General features: G+C 25.1%; 2 protein-coding genes across 2 annotated transcripts in view; one reads left to right on the top strand and one right to left on the bottom strand.

Moving 5' to 3' along the window:
- Window positions 1-1862: 1862 nt before the first annotated feature.
- On the bottom strand, window positions 1863-11662 carry LOC122512813 (contactin). Its single transcript, XM_043628889.1, has 8 exons — window positions 11539-11662; window positions 9791-10613; window positions 7175-7553; window positions 6936-7038; window positions 6255-6727; window positions 5652-5930; window positions 3477-3926; window positions 1863-3259 (listed from the first exon to the last, which is right to left on the bottom strand). Exons 2-8 carry the CDS (start codon window positions 10595-10597, stop codon window positions 2073-2075), a joined length of 3678 nt encoding a protein of 1225 aa, XP_043484824.1. The 5' UTR covers window positions 10598-10613; window positions 11539-11662; the 3' UTR covers window positions 1863-2072.
- Window positions 11663-11954: 292 nt separating this feature from the next.
- Window positions 11955-22311, top strand: part of LOC122512812 (KICSTOR complex protein SZT2-like) — a 30178-nt gene continuing 19821 nt past the window's right edge. Inside the window, exons 1-10 of the mRNA XM_043628888.1 lie at window positions 11955-12393; window positions 12595-12912; window positions 14846-14923; window positions 15209-15614; window positions 15766-15986; window positions 16078-16465; window positions 16688-16937; window positions 18891-19628; window positions 19795-19991; window positions 20310-20467. Coding sequence (XP_043484823.1) covers window positions 12373-12393; window positions 12595-12912; window positions 14846-14923; window positions 15209-15614; window positions 15766-15986; window positions 16078-16465; window positions 16688-16937; window positions 18891-19628; window positions 19795-19991; window positions 20310-20467 — 2775 coding nt within the window. The 5' untranslated portion in view covers window positions 11955-12372. The remainder of the gene's footprint in view (window positions 12394-12594; window positions 12913-14845; window positions 14924-15208; window positions 15615-15765; window positions 15987-16077; window positions 16466-16687; window positions 16938-18890; window positions 19629-19794; window positions 19992-20309; window positions 20468-22311) is intronic.

The following is a 22311-nucleotide window of genomic DNA, read 5'->3' as shown; positions in this document are numbered from 1 at the left end:
TGCCATTATTGCAAGTTGTGTAAAACAGAAAATTTGTCTATGAAATTTATAATTTTCATTTTTACCTGATTAACACAATTTTGTTTTGACTCTATTTTTTTTTCTTGCGAAAATAATGTTTAATCTGGGCACACTTGGACGGAAATTTGTTCTATTGTACATAATGATGTTTTAAACTTTAGCTCTCAGATAAAGAATAAAACCTATTATACTAAACGCTCTTTCCTATAAAATATGACACATATATCATATTAAAAAAAAAAAAAATTCATCTCGTTAAAATTTGGTAAAAATTACACTTTCACAGATGTATCAGACATTAATTACAAATTAGTAAAATCAGATAAAATAATAATTCCTACAAATTAGCAAATTTATCAGATTAGCAATTGCAAATTAAATAATTAATAATTCCAAATTAGCAAATTTATAATTAAAAAATATAAAAATTTTTTCAAATAAAATTCAATTCGCGATAATTATTTAATAAAAAAAAGTTTCGAGAAACTAGTATAAAATTGTGCAGTTTCGAAGAATCACAATAAATCTAAATTATAGACTAATTAGAAAAAAAAATTTCTAAAGAGATTCGTGAATTACTATTCTAACATTAGTAAAAAAATATCTATTGTCTACAAATTTCGCTTAAAGCCAGACTTGCATTTTTGTACCCTTCTTTTTTTTTTATTGCATTGAAACTCCGTGCCTTAACTAATATTTAATTAAGCTTAATTAATTTTTAAAGTTAAAAATATACTTCATTTAAATGCGTCTTTCTTTCTTTTTTAAAAAAAGGCTTACAAATTTTTTTTTATTTCGCATATTGTCGAAATCTTTGAATCTTTTGTGTAGAAAATCTTAAAAGGGTTAAAGTTCTCGTGAACACTTTAAATATGGAAGAAAATTAATGTTCCCATTTCAATAAGCAAAATTCTTTCTGGCAATTTAATTAATCGATTAATGTAATTAAAGAAATTAATTTAATTGGAGAAATTAATTTAATTAATAATCAATTGCAGGGTGGTCACAAGTTTCAGTTTATCAATTTCCCTGACAATTTACTGACATTAAAATTATTTTCGCTGACAAAATTCTTTTCACAGGAAAATATGAAACTTTACGGAAAATGAGTAAAATTTATGAAATTTAATAATTTCTAAAAATTGCAATTATAACCCTTCCTGAATTCAATTATTTTCTCTAATTTCCAACTAAACTTCATCTCTAAATCAATTATTTTAATAATTTTTCGAAAATTCTTCGAGAATTAAATTATTTAAATACGAAAATTCAATTTTTTATAATAATTCTAAGTGTCCATAGTTTTTTTTAAGTTTATTAAGGTATAATATTTTCAAAAAATAAAAATCGTCAAATTTTTGAAGAATTTTAATTATAAATATGACCATGATTTCTCAAATTTTAATAAGTCCAAAAAAGTAAATTTTTATTTGCTTTATTCGGAGATAATTAAATCTTGAAAAATTATGATAAAAATTATAAGAATTAAGCAATTTTTAAAAATATTATTTTAATATAATTTTTTGAAAACATTTGAATTTCTTACAAGAGTTTCTGTAATATTTAAAAAAAAACTAATTTCTTGATGATTTTTAATTAAATATGATTTTTTTCTCCAAAATGTTAAAAATAATTCTAAAATGTTATTATTTTTTGCATGTAGGATTTGAATTCGGAAATATGTAATTATTGAAAGTACTGAAAATACTAAATTTAAAAAACTTCACTGACTTTACTGACATGTGGCCACCCTGAATAATTGAATTAAAAATTAAAATTCCTTTTCAAAACCTAATGGTTTTTATACATATATTTTTAAAATTGCCGTTTCAAATTCATTCGTAAATGATTTTTTCTATTTAATATTTACAAAATATTAAACATTTTCAATGTTTTTCGATTTTTAAATTATTTTTAATGAATTTTAAAATTCATGAAACATGCGACAGTATAAAAAATACCAATTTTTCTTGGTATTGAAAAATCCAATTCTTTCGACTTTAAAATAGCAAAGTCTCATTATTATGAAAAAGAGGGAAAATTAGAAAAAATTACCGAAATTGAAACATAGTGACGAGAAAGATGAGAGCTAATATTAAAGCACTGTCGAGCATTTTCTTAGCGGCACTACTTCTAAGTAATTCCTTATCACCCATTTGGAAAGTGTGCGCGGGACTGGACATGCGACCATCGCCTCCAACACTATAACCCAAAACTCTCAAATGATAAGTTTTGCCAGGACTCAAATTTGTAATTCGAGCCTCGAGATCATTTCCAGTTAAAACTATCGTGTCATTAGCTGTGCTCATATCTTGATCAACCTCCCAAACACGGACCTTGTAGCCAATCAATGGCTCTTCATCAGGACCGGGTTGCACGTAACGCCAAGTCACGCGAACAGTCGATGGATTAACATCCATAACATGTACCGCTGACGGTGGTTTCTGCGGCGCTCGTCTCCACGTTCTCTCCAAAAATCTCTCACTCTCCGGTCCTTCGCCAGCCGAATTATAAGCCATCACTTTCACATAATATCGCGTATCCGGCTTGAGACCAACGACCAAAGACCAAGGCCGCGTTGTACGTGACAAATAATACGTCGACGTTTCCTCTGGTTTTGTTTCCAGCCAATATTTAATTCTATGTCCAATAAGTTTCCCACGTATTCTCTCGCGTGTCTGCTCGATTGGCGACCAACTCACATTAAGAGCTGTGCTATTGTAACCGAACGCCGACACCTGTTGCGGCGCGACTTGTGGCATATCCTCGGCACTGAATATTGTCACTGGCTCGGAAATTGGACCGGCGCCAATTTCATTGAATGATTGCATTTTAACTTCGTATTCGGTGTAGAAAAATTGCGAGGGAATTGTAGCGACGAATATTCCAATATTTCCAAGATGACGTAAATCATTTGATTGAAATTCAGTGTCGTGATTCTTTCGGCGCCAAAAGATTTTGTAGTAAATACCTGGTCCATTCTGATCGGCCGGTGGCAGTGGCTCCCATTTGATGGTGAGTTCGCCAATTTTTCCACCTCCACCGCCAATGTAACTCGGCACTTTGAAGGGCTTGTCCGCTGATGTGCTGTGCTGCGGCGTTGGCGCTGACGCTGGACCGTAACCCAATTCATTGTAGGCCGCCACTCGAAATTCGTAAGTCGTGAAGGGATTCAGTATATTTTCCAAGAACGCTTCCTTTCTTCCGTTATGTCTATCCGCGATACTCGCTCGAATATCTGCAAAGAAGAGGGAAAATATTCAATTCAATTCATTCAAAAATATTCAAAAAGAAAATTAAAAGTTTACTTAAATGTATTTTTTATTTTTTTATTTTCTTTTTGAATATCTCTTTACTCAAACGTATTTTTTATTTTTTAATCAAAGAGATTGATTTTTCATCTTTGACTTTGGTAATATTAATTATCAATTGATGAAATATACTTATTAACTTACTTTCACTTATATTAAACCAAGTCTGATTATAATTTGTTCTTGCGCTAACGGTGTAGAGCAAAATTTCCTTTCCATTAAAAGCTCCATCCGTCCATCGAAGAGAAACCGAGGATTTTATAATATTCATGACCTGCACTCCTCCAGGTGGTCCAGGTGGACCTTCAACGTAAACGACAGTTCTGCTCGTAATTCGGCTCACTGCGCTTTTCACAATGCACTCGTATTCACCAGCCTCAGCCATAGTTGCATTAATAATATCCAAAACTCCTCCTTCAATCACAATATGACGATTGTTCATCAAGTCTTTGTCCCTTATTCGCATTTTATTGTGCATCCAAATATAAGCCACGTCCAACATTTCGTCAATATCCGCGCGACAATGTAGCGTATTATTCCACCCAACAGCTGTCACCAAACGTGGTGGTAGCATTTTCACAAATCTCGGCCCACCTAAACATATGTCATTAAAAAAAAATTTATCAATCATAATCTCACTGAATTTAATTCTAATTTATGAAATTTCTCTTTCAATAAAACTAGCAAATGTAACGCATAATAATTGAACTATTTATAAATATAAATGAAATTTTTTATTCAATAATATTCAATAATATAATAATAATTTATTATTGTTGTTGTAGTTTATTTATTTATTATTATTATTATTATTATGCTAATTACAAAATTTTTTATTTAAAAATATGACTTTTTGAATAATTTCAGATTCAAACTTAAAAAAATTCAATTATTAACTAATTTACTAATCAATTATTCCTGATTATTAGTTTCTAAAAATTTTAATAAAATTCTTCGCAAGAATTCAATTATTTTCATAAATAATAACATTCTTCGTAAGAATTCAATTATTTTGATAAATAGTAAAATTCTTTGCAAAAATTCAATTATTTCTAAACAAAACTTTAATAAAATTTCACGAACAAATACAATTATTTTCTAAAATTTTTAAAAATCCTTCAAAACAATTCAACTATTTTTTTAAATAGTAAAATCTTTGCAAAAATTCAATTATTTTCAAAAAAATTTTTACGAAAGAATTCAATTTGTTTCTTAATTCATCATAAAATATTTCAAAAAAATTCAATTATTTTCTAAAATTTTAATAAATTCTTCGAAAAAATTCAATTATATATGTAAATAGTAAAATTCTTTTGAAAAATTTAATTATTTTTAATAAAATTTTAATAAAATTTCATGAAAAAATGTAAGTATTTTCTAAAATTATTTTCTTATTCTTCGAAAGAATTTAATTATATTTATAAATAGTAAAATTCATTGTAAAAAATTTAATTATTTTCAACAAAATTTCACGAAAGAATTCAATTATTTTATTCTTAATTCGTTATAACATTTTTCAAAAGAATTCAATTATTTTCTAAAATTTTAATAAATTCTTCGAAACAATTCAATTATTTGCAAAAAAATTTCACTAAAGAATTCAATTTTATTCTTAATTCGTTATATCATTTTTGAAAAGAATTCAATTATTTTCTAAAATCTTAATAAAATTCAATAATTAAATGTTTAATTTCAATGATTAAAAAACACGATTATTTTAAAAACTTGAAAGAAATTGTTCGTAAAATTAAATCATTTTCAAAATTTTTAATTAAAATTATTAAAGAAACTCCGTTATTTTAAAAGAAATTCAAAGAAATTGTTCAAAAAGAATGTAATTAGAATTATAAAAAATCTGAACAAAATTCTTCGCGAGAATTCAATTATTTTCCTAAATAATAAAATAAATTTTTTTTTTAACAATTCGATGTTTTTCAAGCCAATATTTTTAAAATTGAAAACTTTTAAAAAGAAAAATTATTAAAAATGTTAAGAAACAAAAAAGCAAACAACTAATTTCAAACTATGAGCAGATTACCGGAATACAACAATTATTATTATTGATTGATGATTGATGATTACAGGAAAAAAACTGAATAAATAAAAAGTTAAAATAAATTAATTTAAATAAATAAAAGGTGAGTATAAAAAAATTGAAATAAATAAAAAGTTAACTCATTAAAAAATTAAAATGAATAAAAAGTTCAAATAAAATAGCAAAATAAAAAATGAAACAGATGATATTCAGAAGCATTGAAATAATTAAAAATTAAAATAATTCCTAATTAATTTATAATAATCAAAAAATGGTTAACATACGCAAGACAATTAATCTTCCTCGGGTTTCATCACTTCCGTATTGATTTGACGCGATGCAGACGTACATTCCTTCATCGTCACGTGAAACTGGACTAATTATGAGATTTCCATTTTGTAAAATTCTCCGCCTTCCTCCTGGTCCAATGACATTTCCGTCTTTCTTCCATACAAACGACGGTCGCGGAGCTGCTTCCGGATTACAAACAATCGTCACGTTTCCTTGCTCCGACGAGTAAGTCTCCGACTCCATTGGCAATTTTTTAAATGACGGTTTCAATGCTACAAGAATTATTTTATTTCATATCAAAAACATTGAATCACAAAATGAATAATTCATTTTAAATTTCTTTAAGGTTTCAAAAATGTAATTGTCTTTCAGACAATTACATTTTTGAAACCTTAAAGAAATTTTTAATTTTTAATTACATTTTTTATTACAATTAAAAATTTTATTCAAAAGTCCATTTTAAAACGAACCAGTTTTGAAAAATGTAATTAAAAATTAATGAACAAAGTTAAATTTAATTAAATAATTGTAATAATTTAATGAATAATAATGAATTAATAGCAATAATTTAATTAATATCAACTAAATTTACTTACAAAGAACACGTAATTGAGCGGAGGAAAATTTAGATTTGAGTTGATTTGTCGCGCCACATTGATACATGGCTTGATCTCTCTCGGGATCGGCTCGTATTATTTTCAGAACATTATCACGAAAAGAATAGCGTTCTCTGTCCTCCAATGGTAGAGTGTATTCATTTAATACCTCGCCATTTCTGTACCATTTGTATGCAACATCGGGAATACCGAATGCTTCACAAGTCCACGTTAATTCCCCTTGAAAATCAATGTGCTTATCGGTGAGTGGAATAGTGAAATTTGGCGCCGCTTGAATAGTCAATATCACTGATTGTTGTATCGATAGTCGTCCATTTCTCGCACGACAAACGTATTCTCCTTGATCTTCAACACTCACGTGGGGTATCGTCAAAACACGATTATAGTGCGACCATCTCGCCGTTCTCGGTATATCGCCATTTTTTCTTGTCCAATTGTAAGAAGGCACTGGACTGTAAAATTAAGTAAAATTATTAATTACTATATCTTTTTGCCGAAATTTAATTTAGTTTTACTTTAAAGAATTTAAATTCTTTAAATTAATATATATTAAAAACGACAAAAAAACATCTAATTAAATTCATTTTTTCTTTTATATTCATAAGTGTTTCTTTTATTTATAAAAAATTTCTGTAAACATTTATAATGAAAAAAACTTACTATCCAAACGCTACGCATTCAAATCTAACTTCCTCGCCAGCTGTTGGTGCTTCGGGGAAAACCTTTGGAAAACTATTCGGAAACTTCAATTCTTGAAAGGTTGCTGGAATGTCAAAAAAATCTTTTTTAGTAAATGAACTCTAAATCAAATAATATAGAATATTAAAAATAATAAAATCGAAACTAGATAAATAAAATAAATATTTTTGAAAAGAATATCAAATAAATATTTGAATTACCGTGAGAGTCGACTTTCAATGGGAAGAAAGGTCCGTTTCGTCCATTATCAGCAGCGGTACTTTGAACATTACAAGAATATTTTCCATGATCTATTGGTTCAAGAGCGGAGAAATAAAGTGCCCCATCGTTCGATACAAAAACACGTTGATCTTCGTCAACGAAATTCGGGAAAAAATCACGAGCCCAATAATATTTCACGTCCGGAAAATGTTGAGGTGGATCGCAATAAACCGCTTTTCCCCAATGCTGATCGCCCCGTTCGTCAGGTCGTTTCAAATTAAATTCCATAATGTAGCCAAAGGAAAGTTCCACACTCTCCGATCGAATTGTGCCAAATTCGTTTGTCGCTCGACAATGATACGAACCTCGATCCGAAGTCTGCAATAAAGAAAATAAAAATAGTAAAAGAAATTCAGACTTCAAATTAATTAATTTTTTAATTAACTTCTACTTAATTTTGAAAAAGTAGCAAAAGGTAGCTTTCAAACTAAAAAAAAGTAGTAAAAAAGTAGCGATCGAAAAATTAAACTTGACCAAAAAAACTCGTTTTAGACACTTCACAAAACTGACAAGAATTACATTCTATATTTTATTTTCATGACTTTTTCCTAATTTTCATCAAAAATATTTACTTCCTTCTTATCCTATACTAATAAATTGAATTCCTTCAACGAATTTTATATAATTCATGAAAGAATTTAAATATTTATAAAAATAATTTAATTCTTGCGAAGAATTTTATTAAAATTTTTAAATAATTGATTTCTTTCGACTAATTTTATGCAAATTCAAATTAAAATAATTAAATACCTGAGAAATTTTTATTATTTATGAAACTAATTGAATTCTTACAAAGATTTTTACAAAAAAATGTTTTAAATAATTGAATTCTGTTTGGAAATTTTATGAAAATAGTAGATATTGAAAATCATTGAATTGCGAAAAGTTTTTGAAAATAATTAAATTTTACAAAAAATTCTATTAAAATTTTTGACAATAATCGAATGTTTGTGTGGTATTTTATTAAATTTTATATGAAAATAATTGAATTCCTAAAAATCATTTTATTATTTATGAAAATAATTCAATACTTGCAAACGATTTTATTACAAATTTTTAAAAATAATTTTAAAATAATTGAATTCTTGTGATGAATATTTTTATTTATGAAAATAATTGAATTCTTCCAAAGAATTTTATAAAAACATTTTTTTAAATAATTGATTTTTTCGAGGAATTGAAATTAAATTTTTAAGAATAATTACATTTTTTGAGTAATTCCTGTAAAATTGTATTAAAAATAATGAAAATCCATCAATGAAATTTATTATTTATTAAAATAATTGAATATTTGCAAAGAATTATATTACAATTTTCAAAAATAATTGAATTCCTGCAAAGAATATTATTAAAAAATTTGAAAATAATTGAATTTCTTCGAAGAATTTTATTATTTATATGGAAATAATTGAATTCTTGACTGGAATTTTATTAAATCTTTTGAAAATCATAATTAAATTAGTTTGAAGAATTTCTTTCAATTTATTTTAAATAATAGAGTTTCTTTAATAATTTGAATTGAAAATTTTTACATTAATTGAATTCTATAAACAATTTCTTTCAAGTTTTTAAAATAATCGTGTTTCTTAATAATTGAAATTAAACAATTAAATTATTGAATTTTATTAAAATTTTTAGAAAATAATTGAATTATTTCCTGAAATTTTATTAAAAATTTTTAAAAATTTCGAATTCTTTCATGAAATTTTATTGAAAATAATTGAATTTTTGCAAATATTTTACTATATTTAAAAAAATAATTGAATTGTGAAAGATTTATTAAATTTTTAGAAAATAATTGAATTCTTTTGAAAAATTTTACTATAACGAATTAAGAAAAAAAATTAAATTCTTTCGTGAAAATAATTGAAATTCTTCGATGAGTTTTATTATTTATGAAAAGAATTAATTCTTGCTTAGAATTTTATCAAAAATTTTTTTAAAAAATTGAGTTTCCATGAAAAATGTTATTATTAGTGAAAATAATTGAATTATTGTGAAGAATTGTATAAAATTTTTGTTAAATAATTGACTTTCTTTGAAAATGCTTTTCTAAATTAATTGAATTCCTGTGGAAATTTTATTATTTATGAAAATAATTTAATTTTGGATGAATTTTATCAATTTCTTTTTAATAATTGAATTATTTTTCAAAACTTTTTCAAAATACTAGATAATTGAAAATAAATGAATTTCGAATATTTATTGAAAATAATTGAATCGTTTTAAAGAATGTGTTTATAATAATTATGATTATAATTTTTGAGAATAGTTTTTTGATTTCTAGTATTAGCGAATTTAAAGTAGTGGAAATTCTAAAAAAAAAAAAACAGAAATAGTAGCTTTTAGTAGCTGAAATCTAAAAAAGTACCTAAATAGTAGCATAATGTAAAAAAAGTAGTAAATAGTAGGTTTTAGTAGATGAGTGCGAAGCCTGGAAATTAAAATTAAAATAAGAAGAAGAAGAAATTAAAACATCCAAAAATGAAGAAAATAGTAAAAGAAATTTAAATAATAAAAGAAATGAAAGAATGGAAGAAAAAAAATGAACTTACCTGATTTGGACTGAAGATGATCAGCAAACCACCACTCACAGTGTATCGACCATTCGATAACGGATCAATTTTATTGGAAACTAGTCGATCATTATCGTAGTGTTCCTTGAACCATTCATAACTGGGCGCTGGATATCCACCAGCCAAGCAACTCAAAGAAATATCATTATTAACTTTCTCCTTGGAAAAATCGAAAACAGTGTTAACTGGTTGTTTAATAAAATACGGTCCCCTTGGTATTTTGAGTGGATTGTCGATATTAATGCCGTACTGATAGGTTCGATCATCTTCGATTAAATTATGAAGAGACGATATTGGCGCCTCACAAATATACAGTAATTCATCGAATCCAGTGACCTTCTCGAATCCCCAACGTTTCAATCCATTACTATAGGCGTAAACAAGATAATCCCTGCCGTAAATCCCATCATTCGGTTCAGGTAAAAAGGCATTCTCCATATTAATCACTTGTGAATTATCCGGTTCATTAGTCCAATAACCACCTTGGAATCTCACTCCAGTGTACCATTTTCGATGCTGAGGATCATTTCTCTGTAAATTGTGCAATAGAAATCCATGTTCGTCCAATGAATTAATAGCAACTAAATCACTTTGATAGGCTTGACAATTTTTTCTCGCATCATCTCTCACTCTTATTGGACTCTTTATAAAACGATAGCATGAATCTTGAAATCTCATCCAATGCTGTGGACACTGATATTCCAAATCATCAAAATAACTAACTTGGGCAGTGATTGTGGTTAATAATCCGATCAAAAAAATGATCACAAACTGGAAGCGCTTCATTGTTCTTCCCTCAACTCTGAAAATTAATTAAAATCGCAATTAGAAAAATTAAAACCTAAAAAACCGATTTAAATCCACATAAGTACTGGAATATTAATATAGAAGATTAAATTAAATTCAAACATAAAAAATTAAATTTAAACATAAAAAATCTAATTTAAATATAAATAAGTACACTCGAATCTTGTTATAACGAATCTCGTTACAACGTTCTCTCGTTACAACGAACATTAAAACTCTCGATACAACAACAAAAAAAACACGAACGAATTTAAGAATTTAATTTAACCAAAATTTTGGTTAACTCAAAAAAAACGACTAAGTTAATCAACCCTTAACTTTATTTAACCTAAAGAATCTAGTGATGTGATTATTATTAAAAATTCTTACTTTTTCTTTAAACTGATTCCATAATGCAGAAACTTTTAATATAAATAAACATACTTTACGAAAATTTTTACACTTATTTGACGTTTTGTTCTGTTAATCACAGATAAATTCATGTGTTTGAATATAACGTGAAGTAGGATTCCTCCTTCCGTCGTAATATCGAGATTTTGAAGTCCCGAGATCGTCGTTATAACGAGAATCGAGTGTAGAGTTAAATTGTTATTTAAATTAAATTATCATTCGAAGAGTGAAATGAAGGCAAATTAAAAAATATAGGTTATGGGGCGAATATAAATCGAGTCATCGACACAAAGAAAATTAAAAATTTAATTACTATTAGCGTGTTTTTTCCTAATAATCAAAATTAAAAAATTACAAATTAACATATTAGTCAGAAATTCCATAAGTGTGATGACAATTAAGGGAGGGGACAGGGAGTGGCATTGTTGCCGCTCTTTCAAGTTTCTTTTTTCTTGTTTTCGAATAAAATAAACCAAATCTTTTGATGTGTTAGTCAAATTAAAAACTAGGATCTTTGGAATTTTATTTACCTGCTGTTATCCTCTGCTGTAACATGTAAATAGATGTTAATTCAATTGTACTTTATTGAAAAACAAACCTCACGAACTGTAAACGCAACAACACTGACTAATACCTGTGAAGTGAGCGTCGTACAAGTGATGACATCCCAGATTCCCAGCAAGGCAGCCAATTGCAGGAAAAATGATGTCACAATAAGCCTCTTAATTAAAAATTCGATAATTCCGCTTTATTTATAAAAAAAATACTTTTCATTTTAAACATATTTATTGTTTTAAAAAAATAAAATATAATACAAAGATTTTATATATTATTTGGTCGAAATTAAAAACAAATTTAAGTTCAGCGCCCATTTTTTTCGAATGTTGGTAATATTTACCGAATGTCGATAAATTGTTTACAATTCACACACTTACACAATGACAGCAGCCATGACAGCAGTGATATTGAAGAAAAATACTTGTTATCAAAAAATAATTTATACTTTTACCAACTTAAATCATAGTAATCAAGTCAGAGAAATTACTGTGTCTTTATTTAACAAGTGAAGCAAATTACGACTTAATAAATTTGCTCATTACAAAGTATCACTTTCCATTTCAATTAGAGGTTATGTTGTCCTTTTTTTAATCATTATCATTAGGGGAAATGAAAATAAACATTTAAAAATTGACTTTTTTTATAAATATACTTATAAAACGAATAAATTTTCTCTTTTTATTCGATTTCGATTTAGAGTAATATCAGTGCCACAATATGCTTCTAAGCACAAAACGTCGACTAATAATAAATATATTTTGTGCTAGTTTTGTAAATAAATTAACGGATTAATTTCTTATATTATAATGGATCATCCTGTAGCCGAGGTAAGAGATAATTTATTATAAAATTTGTTTTTTTTAAAGAATTTACAGATGTTAAATTCAAGTTATTTAAATCCTTTGGTAAATAGTATCACAGGTAACCTAAAATTATTTCTAAAGTTTACATGTTTTTTATTACCCTGTTTATTCTATAAATGTGTTCATTAAATTATTCTTTTGATTTAAAATATTCTCTTTTTGAAGGCAAAGGTGGTCCTTGAAGCAGAAACTGTGTTTCTTTTAATGAAAAAGGGTTTTCCAATATCTCGAAATGTGAGGGCACAATGGAAAATTGAACATTTAGATTCAGTGGTATCAATTGAAGAGCCTGTGATTGATAATGAAGAAACACAAGAATTGGAGATTGTGTCGGTGCTTCCAAAGGATAAACCCATTTCCTGGAGCTGTGAAAATAATCATCAATTTCTTTATCGAATATCCTCGTCGACTTTGATTATATTTCTTGCACATAAGTACAAGATGGTCTTTAGTCTCGATCTTAGTCCATCTCTTGCAACAATAGTAAATACAACAATTATCATTTAATTATTATTTATATTATTATTATTATGCAAAGTAAAAAAATTTTTAATCTTCAAATAAAAATATATTTAGAAAATATATTTTCAAAATATATTTGGAATAATTTTAGAAACTAAACTTTAAAAAATCCAATTGTTGACTAATTTGGTATTTAATTATAATTATTTATTGTTTTCAAAGACTTTGATAAAATTGTTTGCATCAGGAATTGAATTATTTTTAAAACAATTTCAATAAAATTTCTCAAAAAAATTCAAATATTTATAAAAATTTGATCAAATTCTTCTCAAAAGTTCAAATATTTTGAAAAATTTTGATTAAATTCTTTATGAGAAATGAAATATTTTCAATACAATTTTAATTGAATTCCTCGAAAAAATTCAATTATTTTCGAAAATTTTATTTAAATTCTTAGCAAGATTTCACTTATTTTCATAATTTATAAAATTTATCGCAGCAATTTAATTATTTTAAAGAATTTAAATAAAATTCTTCACAGAAACTGAATTACTTTGAGAAATTCTGATAAAATTAGTTATGAGAATTGAATGATTTTTATAATTAATCAAATTCTTCGCAGGAATTTAATTATTTTCAAGAATTTTAATTAAATTCTTTTTCTAAATAATAAAATTCTTTGCAAAAATTCAATTATTTTGCAAAATTTTGGTAAAATTCGTTATAAAAATTCACTTACTTTTAATAGAATTTTCATAAAATTCTTACCCAGATTTCAATTCTTTTCATAATTATAAAATTCCTCTAAAGAATTGAATTATTTTAAAAAATTGGAATAAAATTTCCCGAAAGAATTCAATTATTTAAAAAAGTGTTAATTATAACATTCTTCGCATAAATTTAATTATTTTCAAAAAATGTAATTAAATTCTTAGCAAAATTTCAATTATTTTCAAAATTCATAAAGATTTTCGCAGGAATTTAATTATTTTAAAGAATTTTAATAAAATTCTTCACAGAAACTTAATTATTTTAAAAAAAGTTAATAAAATTATTTACGAGAATTGAATTTGTTTCATAATTAATCAAATTTTTCGCAGAGATTTAATTATTTTAAAGAATTTTAATAAAATTCTTCGCAAAAATTTTATTGTTTTGAAAAATTTAAATAAAATTCTTTATAAAAGAAAAATTTTAATTCTTTTTCTAAATAATAAAAATCTTCGCAGAAATTCAATTATTTTGCAAAATTTTGGTAAAACTCTTTATAATTCACTTATTTTCAATAGAATTTTCATAAAATTCTTACCCATATTTCATTTGTTTTTATAATTAATAAAATTTCTTGAAAGAATTTAATTATTTTAAAAAAATTGTAATAAAATTTCTCGAAAGAATTCAATTCTTGTGTTAATTATAAAATATTTCGCATAAATTCAATTATTTTCAAAAAATTTAATTTAATTCTTAGCAAAATTGAATTAGTTTCATAATGAATTAAAGTTTTCGTAGAGATTTAATTATTTTAAAAAATTTTAATGACATTCTTGTCAAAAATTTTATTATTTTGAAAAATTTCAATAAAATTCTTTATAAGAATTTGAATATTTTTAACATTACCTATTTTAATTAAAATTCTCGTAAGAATTAACTTGTCTTTAAAGATTTTAATTAAATTTTCTCGTAAGGAATTTAATTATTTTGAAAAATTTGGATGAATTTCTTTATAAGAATTCAATTATTTCAGATTGAAAATTATAAAAGAAATATTTTTAATTGAAAACAAGTTTAATTAATTTTTGGTAATTTTTAATCTTTAAAACATTAAATAATTAAATAGCAAGAATAATAATAATAATAATAATAATAATAATAATAATTATAATAGTAATAAAAATATAGTTAAATAATTTATTTTTCCAAAATTAATAAAACATTGATATTTTTTTCGAAGGGTATACAAAATGGTCAAGTCGTAATCGACGAAGTTTGTCTAGCTACGAAAAGATGTTTGGAAGGAATTACGAGACCGGTAAATAATCATTTGCTTCTATTAATTAAAAAATTGTTTATTAAAATTAAATTTTTAATTTTATTATAAAAATTAAATTTTTTTTTAATTTTATTATAAAAATTAAATTTTTTATTTTTAATTAAATTTTATAATAAAAATTGAATATTATAATAGAAATTGAATTTTATCTATTAAATTGAATTTTATTATACAAATTAAATTTTATTACACAAATTGAATTTCATTATCATAATAATCCAGAATTATAATTTTTATCAATTAATATTTGCTTCTTGTTTATAGTTTTTCGCTCCAGGGAGTAAAAGACTGATAAAGCCGGAGATTTACGTGACTGTGATAGCTCACACGCCATTTTTCGCGAATCCGGCGCAACAAGTTTTAGTTCAAGGATGGTTAGTTACCAAGGAAAATGTAGGCAGTCTAATGCATTTTATAGAGAAACAATTAAATATCCTCGAGGAGAAAGTGGCCCATGTGACGGGAGTTGTAAATCAGCAATTAGAAAATTTACGAGCTGAAAATGAAAAATTAGTGGGTGGACTTTTCGAGGAGGGTGGCACCAGTGTGGGAAATAGTAACACTAATAATATGTCAATTATGTCCATGGCCTCACCAGAGACTAGCTTTGTCAATATGCTGCGATATGGAATGCTCGCTCTTTCCCTTCTTCCCGATCATAGTTGTGCTCGTAAGTTTATTTCTCATATTAACTATAATTTATTAATTATTAATTATAAATTATTATAACTTATTGCTTTCTCATAGAGGAAGGATTGTATTTATTAGTTAAATAGAACTAATTTTGTAATTTTTGTAATAATGCAAATTAAATTTTACAGATTTAGTTATTGTCACCGATGGAATAGTGGGAATAACAGACGCAAATGTAATGGATTTTGTAATTCAACAATTGAGAGCAACAACAGTTGCCTGTAGTTTTCTACACGTGGGAAGTTCATATCATCCACATTGCGCGAATGGTTTAGTTCCCTACGAAGATATACTCATTTTTCTCGCAACCGCTACTCTGGGAACTTATTTTTCCTTCATTCCACAAACTGTAAGTTTCTTTTCTTTCTTTTCGTAAAAGTCATTTATCTTGGCAATGTTTTTTTTCACCTATAAACTTTTCGTTAATTCAATTTCAATAGTTACCAATCGAAGAGACGGATTTAAATATTTATCAACGAAAATTTCTTTGCTGGCAATTATATCGAGCAATTTGTTGCGAGAGAAATTCGTGGAACTCAACTGATTGTCATATGAAAAAATGCCTTGTTCATGGCGATGATTTTCCACAACTTTTGAGGAAAAAACAGATTGAGGAGAAAGTCAAGTGTACACTGAGTAGTTTATTGTGTTGTCGCTTGCGGGAGGGTTATTTAATTAAGAAAATTAATTTACGGGAGGAACATCTTGAAATTTGTTTTGTATTACCATGGAGGACGGATGTTTTTTTGGAATTTTCCATATCGTGCCCTTGGCAAAAGAGATCAATGGCGGTGTGTAATACGATTACTTATACGATAACTTTAGAAGGTATGTTTTCGTTTAATATTTTTGATATTTTATTTTTTATTATAATAATTATGGAGTTATTAAGCCATTAGTCCAAACAAAAAAGTTTGAGAATTTTTAAGTTTAAAAGTTTTTAAAGTTTTTTTAAGTTTAAAAGTTTTAATAGTTTCTTTTAAGTTTAAAATTTATGGTTATAATTTAAAATACGCAAAATTCAATTTTTATATTTTTTTTATATTTCAGCGACGTACGAATTTTTACACGACATTACCTGTTTATCGAAGAAGCCCTTGAAATCTCAGTATCGACAGAAAGTCGTCTCACGATTTTGGGCTGCTTTAACATCACTCACGGAGAGTGATAACATGCTCTCGCACTTTAGCTGGTCACCAGGAATTGGCTGGACTTGGTACAATGTCCCGGAAACAATTAAAAGTGGCATGCCTGTTTTTTATTTACCCACTTATGCTTCTGCCAGTTCGATTCAACTCAGGTGAATAATTAACGTTTTTCTTAAATAAATATTATTCATATAATCAATATCAAATCAGTAAGTCTTAATTCATAATCATAAATCATAATTAAGACTTTCTGGATTATTTTTTAAAAATACGACTTTTTTCTCCTTATAATTGACTTAGAGAAAAATTTTAATTGGACATTCTGAAAAATAATTGAATTTTAGAAGAAGTTTTTAGAAATAATTAAATTTCTAAAAATTTCGAATTTTAATTTTTGAAAATTTGAATTTTCTATACAAAAAATGAAAATTCTATATATACAATTCAGTTATTTGAAAAACATAATTCAAATTTTTTTAAATTAGTTATTTTATCTATTTTTTTTGGATTGTTTTCAATCAATTAAGAAATTTTCAATTAATAGAAATTTCAAATGAAAATAATTTAATTCTAAATTGATTTTAATTGTTTTTCTTTCCTGATTTATTCAATTTTTAAAAATCCATTGTAAATTTTTAGAAATATTTGATTTACAGAAGAATTTGAATGAAAATTTTTAGAATATATATTATAATGAAATATTGGAAGACTTGTGGTAGAATTTTTTAAAATTAAATTAAATTTTAAAAGGTTTCAAATTGAAATTTTTGAAGATTTGAATGTAAAATAATTTCAATTGTCAATTCTAAACAACTTTGTTCTTTGAAAAATATAAATTTTAATTCTTTTTAAATTAGTTATTTTAACTTTTTGGATTTTTTTCAATTAACAAATTTTTTTTATTTTAAATTTCTGATTAATTCAATTTTTAAAGAATCCAATGAAAATTATCAAAAATAATTAGTTTAGTGAAGAATTTGAATTAAAATTTTTAGAATATAATTAAATATTGGAAGCGTTTTGATAGAAAGTTTTAGAAATAATTTTTCAAAAGGTTTCAAATTGAAATTTTAGAAGATTTGTATTTTGAATAATTTCAATTGACAATTCTAAACAACTTTGTTCTTTGACAATTTTTAATTCAGATTCTTTTGAAATTAGTTATTCTTTATTAGTTTTATTAGTAATATTTTGTATTTTTCAATATATCCAATTAAAAAATTTTTGAATTTTCGAAATTTCGTAAAATTGAATTGATAACAATTGAATTTTAGAAAAGTGAATTTTCTTCGTTTTATTAATAATTACATTTTTAAGCTTATAAAAAATAATTGATTTAAAATAGAATTTTAGTATAAAATTCTAGAAAATAATTGAGTTTTGGAAGAGTAATAGTTACATTTTTTAAAAGTAGGTAATGAAATTTAAAAAGGTTTTAAAATGAAATTTTTCTTTTGAATTTCAACTTCTGTGGAAAAAAATATTAAGTACTATAAATAATATTTAAATATTTATTTACTACCAAGATTATTGAATTTTTGAATAGTTGAATTTAGAAACTCTGGAAAAATTAGGTTTTTGAAAAAGTTGAATTAAAATTTTATGAAAATAATTGAATTCCCGAAAGTAATTAATTTAAAAATTGTAAAAAAAATCGTAAATTTGGTCAAATTTTTTATTGAAATAAATTTTATATTTTAGAGAATTTTTTTACAAGAATTTGTATTAAAATAATCATGTTTTTGAAGAAAAATGTGAATAATTGTGATAAATATTTTGAAAATAATTGAATTTTACAAAAACTTTGAAATAAAGTTCGGTTATTGGAAGAAAGGAGAATTTTTTTTGGAATTGAGGTAAAAATCAGGGAAATACATAATAAAATTTTTATTACAATCCAAAATAAAATAAACGACTTTTTCGACTTTCTAATACTTTTAATTGACTAAAAAGACTTCTTTTGCGTCTTAAAATCGAACCAAGGCCTTGGTTGAATTTTGGAAGAGTTTTACAAACCTCCCGAAGCTTGTAATCATCAAACTTTTCATAAATCAAATTAGTAAAATTTTTCCAATTTCTTAATTATGAATTCTTTCAAATTTCAGTGACGCGGCGTGCCCGCAATTTGGTCAAATTTGGCAGCCAGTTGTGACACTAGAACCACATCAATGGGCAAGATGGATGCATTGTCAACGAATAAGATTAATTTTATGTCACGACAAACCATTGCCGAAACATCTTCATCAGGCAAATCAGAGTGGACGTTTTCAATCGGTGCAATATCGCCAGGCTGGGGCCGCTCTCTATGGAATGTTAAAAAATTGGGCAACTTTTGTTCTCGTCGATAATCACACCTATGTACAATTTATTTATCGAGAACTGGATAAACCGCCAGTGTCATTTTCAATAATTAATGTCAATTGTCGAGCACTTTGTGTCGTATTGAATATTGCATTTGCCGGCGGTACAGAAGGTGTGGTGAGACATAATGTTGTCACTGATCTATTGGAGAGACTCGCAAAATTAACGCTTCCCAGTCGACCCACTGATCTTAAGGAAATTTCCTGTTGCACGATAATTCATAAATCTTTGGAGAAAATTCTAGTACGCTACGAACGTATGCCAAGTGATTTGAATAGTGTAAAATATTTCGATGGAACGCAATTTTTATCGAGAAATTCATTGATACCGAGTGGATTATTCACTGGTACATTGTCAACGTATTTGTATCATGGACGATGGTTGTGGTTCATTAAGAAACCGTTTGTTCAATCCATACCGGTTATTAATCTACCGAAATTGAACATTTCTGCGATTGCCAGGATTCTCTCGACTATCACCAAGTAAACTTTTTTATTTATACGTACATTTTTTTTATTTAAAAATATTTCTTCATCACTTGTTTTAATTTAATGAAATTAATTTATTCTAATTTCTTTTCAATCAATCAGTCAAGCAATCAAAATCATTAAAAATTAAATTAATTCGTGGGATGGGATTTCTTTTCAGAATTCGTCTCTCTGAGGGCTTTAATTTTGCACATTCTTCGGCAGGAATTATAAATATGGTACGAGAAGTGCAAATGAAGGGACCGGAAAATGATCCATCCTTTTATCCTTGTACTATTCAGTATATTTTATTTCCGCCTCATGTGCTTGTTAATCCTACAACGGAAAGAGACAGTGGTTCTGATGACACAGACGATGGCAAGTTAAACGAAAATTAATTATTCTACAAATAAAATATGAATTCTTTACTTCTCATATATAATTTTTTTTATTGGAATAATTTTTTATTGTATTAGTTTTTTTATTGGATTATTTTTTTCTTAAATTAATTTTTTCTTAGATTAATTTTTTATTGGATTAGTTTTTTATTAGATTAATTTTTTCTTGGATTAATTTTCTTCAAAATAATTTTCTCTTTTAATTAATTTCGTCTTAGATTAATTTTTTTAGTAATAATTAATAGTTGAGAAAATAAACAAAAGACGAGAATTCTAATTGCTTTATGAATTATAACAGGCGATGGAGAAGTTGGAAACGAGGATTGCGAGAATATTGGAGATTTTCAAATAATCACAGAAATTTGGGTCGAACCGCAATGTGGTAATGTTCAAATTCCCTCTCAACAGAAAGCGGAGTACATGCATTGTTTACAGTATCATCAATTACCAGATGCTGTGAGTAAATTTCCATTTCGTTTAATTAATTTCAGAATAATTTCAACGAGTGGTAAATATATTTCTCTGAAAATTGTTCATAATTATTATGAACTCTAATAGAAAATACTCAAAACTACAGAGAAGACATTTTTCCCTTGAAATTTAATTTTAGGTTTTATTTTTCAAATTTGCCAAGTTTGACAAAATTTTTAATTTCATTTATTTGCTTTTTTTCTCTGTAATTAAATTATTCTAAATATCAAATAATAATATTAAATTGAATTTTTTAAAGGTAAAAAGAGTAAAGGTTAAAAAAATATAATGTAGAAATCTAATTAAAGAGAATTAAGTTTAAAAATATAAAAAAATTGAAATTTGACGTTTTTTTCTTCTTTTTTGAAAAATTTAAATTGATTGTTGCGCCTCTTGTATTAGAAGTGTCAAGAAACGATTCTAGAAACTATTTTTTTTTAACTTGCGAGTTATCTTGGACCAACCTGATAATACGTGTAATCAGAAACACACAAAGTTATTCTGACCAGAGGATGCTTTATTCTCAAGTGGTTTATTTTGTCAGGTATTCTTATCTCTATGCAAACATCAAACGAAGATATTGAAGATTTTAAGCTTTTAGTTTTCTACATTATTTTTTTTAAGTCTTTACTATAAAAAAATACTGAAATCAAGAGTTCTTAATTTTCAATTTTTACCAAATTTAAAATCAATTTCATAAAAATATTAAAAAGCAGGAAAAAATTATTTCATTGCTTAAATGGTCATTATAATAATTTTTTTCTTATTCAATTTAAAATACTTTTTTTTTGCTTTTATTATAAATTTTTTAATTAATTAATTAATTCTAAACACTATAATTCTCTAATTATGAATAAATAAAAAGAATCGGAATTAAAGATTAAAATTATTAAAATTATATTCAAAAATTATTTAATGACATAAATTTATGAATATTTTCAATTTTTTTAACATTTTGGATTTTTGGCCTAAACTGTGAAATTATTACAATAGATATCAGAATCCAAAAACTTAATTACTAAGAAATTAAAATGTACTAATATTATTAAAATTATATTAAAAAATCATACTAAAATTATTAAAATTAAAAAATTGGTATAAAATCAAAAAGGAGTTAATTTTTTTTCTAAAGAATTAAAAATATTTTTTCTTTGAGGAAAAAAATTATTTTAATAAAATGAAGAATTATATATGAAAAAAAAGATTGGGAATTTTGAAAAAGTTGGTGTTAAAAATTGATCAACAGATTAGATAGATTAAAAGCGTCTATTTCTAAAAAAAAAAGAATGTTGATTAGATATGATATATATATATTTGAAGTTCGTATTGTTCTGAAGAGTTTGTGTTTCTTTTCAAATAACAAATCTTTCCGTGAAATTTGAAATTACTTGAATTTTCTATTAGTAAAAGAAAGAATTCTTTTTTATGATTATTCACCTGCTATAATTTCTGACAATCGTAAATTCTACAATAATAAAATTCCAGATTAAAAATATTAATATAATTTTCTCCTTAAATACAAAAATTTGTTGGTATAAAAAATGATTTTTATTGAACTAAAAAAATTAAGGACTATATTTTATTACTTTTTTAATTTTGAAGGTTTCATTTTGAAAAATTTTGAGAATTTAATTTAAAGAATTTAAAACGTAAAAGTTCAGTTTAAAATTTCAAAGTAAACATATTTATTTATTTCATTACTATTATAATATTATTTATTTACTTAATATTTTTTTATTATTTTTATTATTTTATTTATTTATTATTTATTTATTGCTCTCTCATAAAAAGAGAATTGTACTTATTATTTAATATTTATTTATCTCAAA

Source organism: Leptopilina heterotoma, unplaced genomic scaffold (assembly GCF_015476425.1).
Source record: "Leptopilina heterotoma isolate Lh14 unplaced genomic scaffold, ASM1547642v1 Lhet_128, whole genome shotgun sequence".
Taxonomy (NCBI): Eukaryota; Metazoa; Arthropoda; class Insecta; order Hymenoptera; family Figitidae; genus Leptopilina; species Leptopilina heterotoma.
Note: the sequence above shows the minus strand (reverse complement) of the source record. Positions and strands in the feature narration are given on the sequence as shown.